The sequence below is a fragment of the Amblyraja radiata genome, chromosome 17 (assembly GCF_010909765.2).
Source record: "Amblyraja radiata isolate CabotCenter1 chromosome 17, sAmbRad1.1.pri, whole genome shotgun sequence".
Taxonomy (NCBI): domain Eukaryota; kingdom Metazoa; phylum Chordata; class Chondrichthyes; order Rajiformes; family Rajidae; genus Amblyraja; species Amblyraja radiata.
The window spans coordinates 41,835,598-41,838,145 of NC_045972.1; the positions used below are offsets into that span (position 1 = coordinate 41,835,598).

Sequence of the window (2,548 nt, forward strand, 5' to 3'; positions counted from 1 at the left end):
CAAACAATGGCGAAAGTTGTCGCTTTCCTTCGCTCGTATGTAAAGTGCTCTCTGACAGTCCATTGACTGAACGTTGACCCGCCTTGAATTACACGCCTCACGTTATCCCAATTAGTACCATTCCGCATCATAGCACAAACCACTAAAAACTGCCGGAAATTGCTATTTCAAACCTGGAAAGATACAGAAATATAGAAAAATAGGTGTAGGGGTAGGCCACTCGGCCCTTCGAGCCAGCACCGCCATTCAATATGACCATGGCTGATCATCTAACATCAGTACCCCGTTCCTGCTTTTCCCCCCCACATCCCTTGATTCATTTAGCCCTAACAAAGCCCTCTCTCTTGAAAACATCAAATGAATTAATTGGCCTCCACTGCCTTATGTGGCAGATAAATCCTCACACAAAAAGTTCAGATTACTCTCATTCGGTGCTGGGCAAATATACTAGAGGAGTTATCTTTGGCGCTGGGACATGTTTTTACATGATTGGTGATTGTTTTAAGAATAAACTAAAACAGTATCCTCCTAAGATAAAAATATAAGATATTTCAAGGCCGTTATTTTTTTAAGACTTTGTTTTAATTTTAAACTCTGAAAACGCCTTTTACAGGAACACAAAATACTTATTTCACGCTTCAGCGATTCATACGTTTAATCTAATTGCATAAAACATACCGTCTTTGTAAGTAGGTCGCCGTGAATCGGCAGTTTTCAATCGCTATTAGACGTTATAAGTGTGTTTTCATCACATCGCGCGGGTCAAGGGAAACAAACTTGGACTGGGCGTGCAAATAAATTAAATATCTCTGTGTTCAACGCAAAAGTTGAGCGGCTCGGACAAACGAGGTCAGAGGCGGAATGCGCTTATAACTTTATAAAAGAGAAAACAGTGTGTGACAAGATGTCGAGTGGTTTCATAAAAGGTTTAAACATCACAATAGTTCGATGTGGGATCCCCTGATTCTTAAATCTGTTTTGATTTTTGTTTCCTCAACTATATGGACTAAGTCGGTGCTCGGACAAACAGACAGTTGGAGGCGACGTTCCGGGTGTTGGTAGAAAGAATTATTGACCGTGCCAACGTTGGCCAAGAGCGTCCGTTTCAAAGTCTATGCGGTCGGCACGGAAACATCCCGTTTCATTTCCAGTGTACTACTGTCAGACCACCAGTGCGTACAGTGAAGGAAGGGGCTGCTCTCCGGCTGCATCGCATCGCGTTAACCGAACCTGTTGTGTTTCAAAAGAGGGAGAATAACAAATGACAACATTAAACGATCGCCAACAATGCACATAATCCTTTGTCGATATTACTTTTGAATGCACCTTATTATACTTTGGCAAAAACATCAGAGAACTACTTCACTCCAGCCTTCCCATTCAGGATGTATGTATGTATGTATGTATGTATGTATGTATGTATGTATGTATGTATGTATGTATGTATGTATGTATGTATGTATGTATGTATGTATGTATGTATGTATGTATGTGTGTATGTGTATATATATGTATGTATGTATGTATTAATGTGTGTATGTATGTATGTATCTATGTATGTGGGTATGTGTGTGTGTGTGTGTGTGTGTGTATATATATATATGTATGTATGTATATATGTATTAATGTATGTATGTATTAATGTATGTTTGCATGCATTAGTATATATTATTAATGTATGTATTATTAATGTATGTATGCATGTATGTATTGCTGTTTGTATGTATGTATTTGTTCGTATATTTGTGTGTGTACATATATATATGTGTAAACATAGTACTCTATAAACAATATAATAAATGAAAATAAGCTCTGTGTGTGTATATATACACATTTGTGCGTGTGTATATATATACACAAAAAGTTCAGTATATATGTATATACATTTGAACTCCTTTACGTTTAGTTATATATATTTTTTTTCTTGCTTAGTGCAGGTGTCAGACATTATGGGGAGAAGGCAGGAGAATGGGGTTAGGGGAGAAAGAGATCAGCCATGAATGAATGGCGGAGTAGATCTGATGGGCCGAATGGCCTAATTCTACTATTACTCACTCGCACTAAAGACCCAGTGCTTGGTTCACAAAAGGACACACAGGGCTGGGTTAACTCAGCAGGTCAGTCGGCATCTATGGAGAACATGGATAGGCGGCGTTTCAGGTCGAGACACTGTTCGCCAGTGAAATATATTTCTGCTTCGTTTTGATGCTTCGTTTGGGATTTTGTTTTTAAGTGGATATTATTGTGTACTTTTCAGAGAGAAATGTTTCAATTTGCAGAGACAAAAAGTCCAAACGATAGACACAACGTGCTGGAGTAACTGAGCGGGTCAGGCAGCATCTCTGGGGAAACCGGATGGGTGACGTTTTGGGTGGTGACCCAGTCTAAAGGTGTCCCGATCCGAAACGTCACCCCTCCTTGTTCTGAGTTTGGTTTAGTTTATTGTCACGTATACCAAGGTACAGTGAAAAGCCTTTGTTGCATGCCAACCAGTCAGCGGAAAGACACTACATGATTGTAATCGAGCCGTCCACGGGGTACAGATAAA

At 39.6% G+C, this 2,548-nt stretch overlaps 1 protein-coding gene across 3 annotated transcripts in view; it reads right to left on the minus strand.

Moving 5' to 3' along the window:
* Positions 1–605: 605 nt before the first annotated feature.
* Positions 606–2,548, minus strand: part of irx6 (iroquois homeobox 6) — a 9,405-nt gene continuing 7,462 nt past the window's right edge. For all 3 annotated transcript variants that reach the window (XM_033036318.1, XM_033036317.1, XM_033036319.1), the window contains one exon: positions 606–1,230. In XM_033036318.1, coding sequence (XP_032892209.1) covers positions 1,221–1,230 — 10 coding nt within the window. In that variant the 3' untranslated portion in view covers positions 606–1,220. The remainder of the gene's footprint in view (positions 1,231–2,548) is intronic.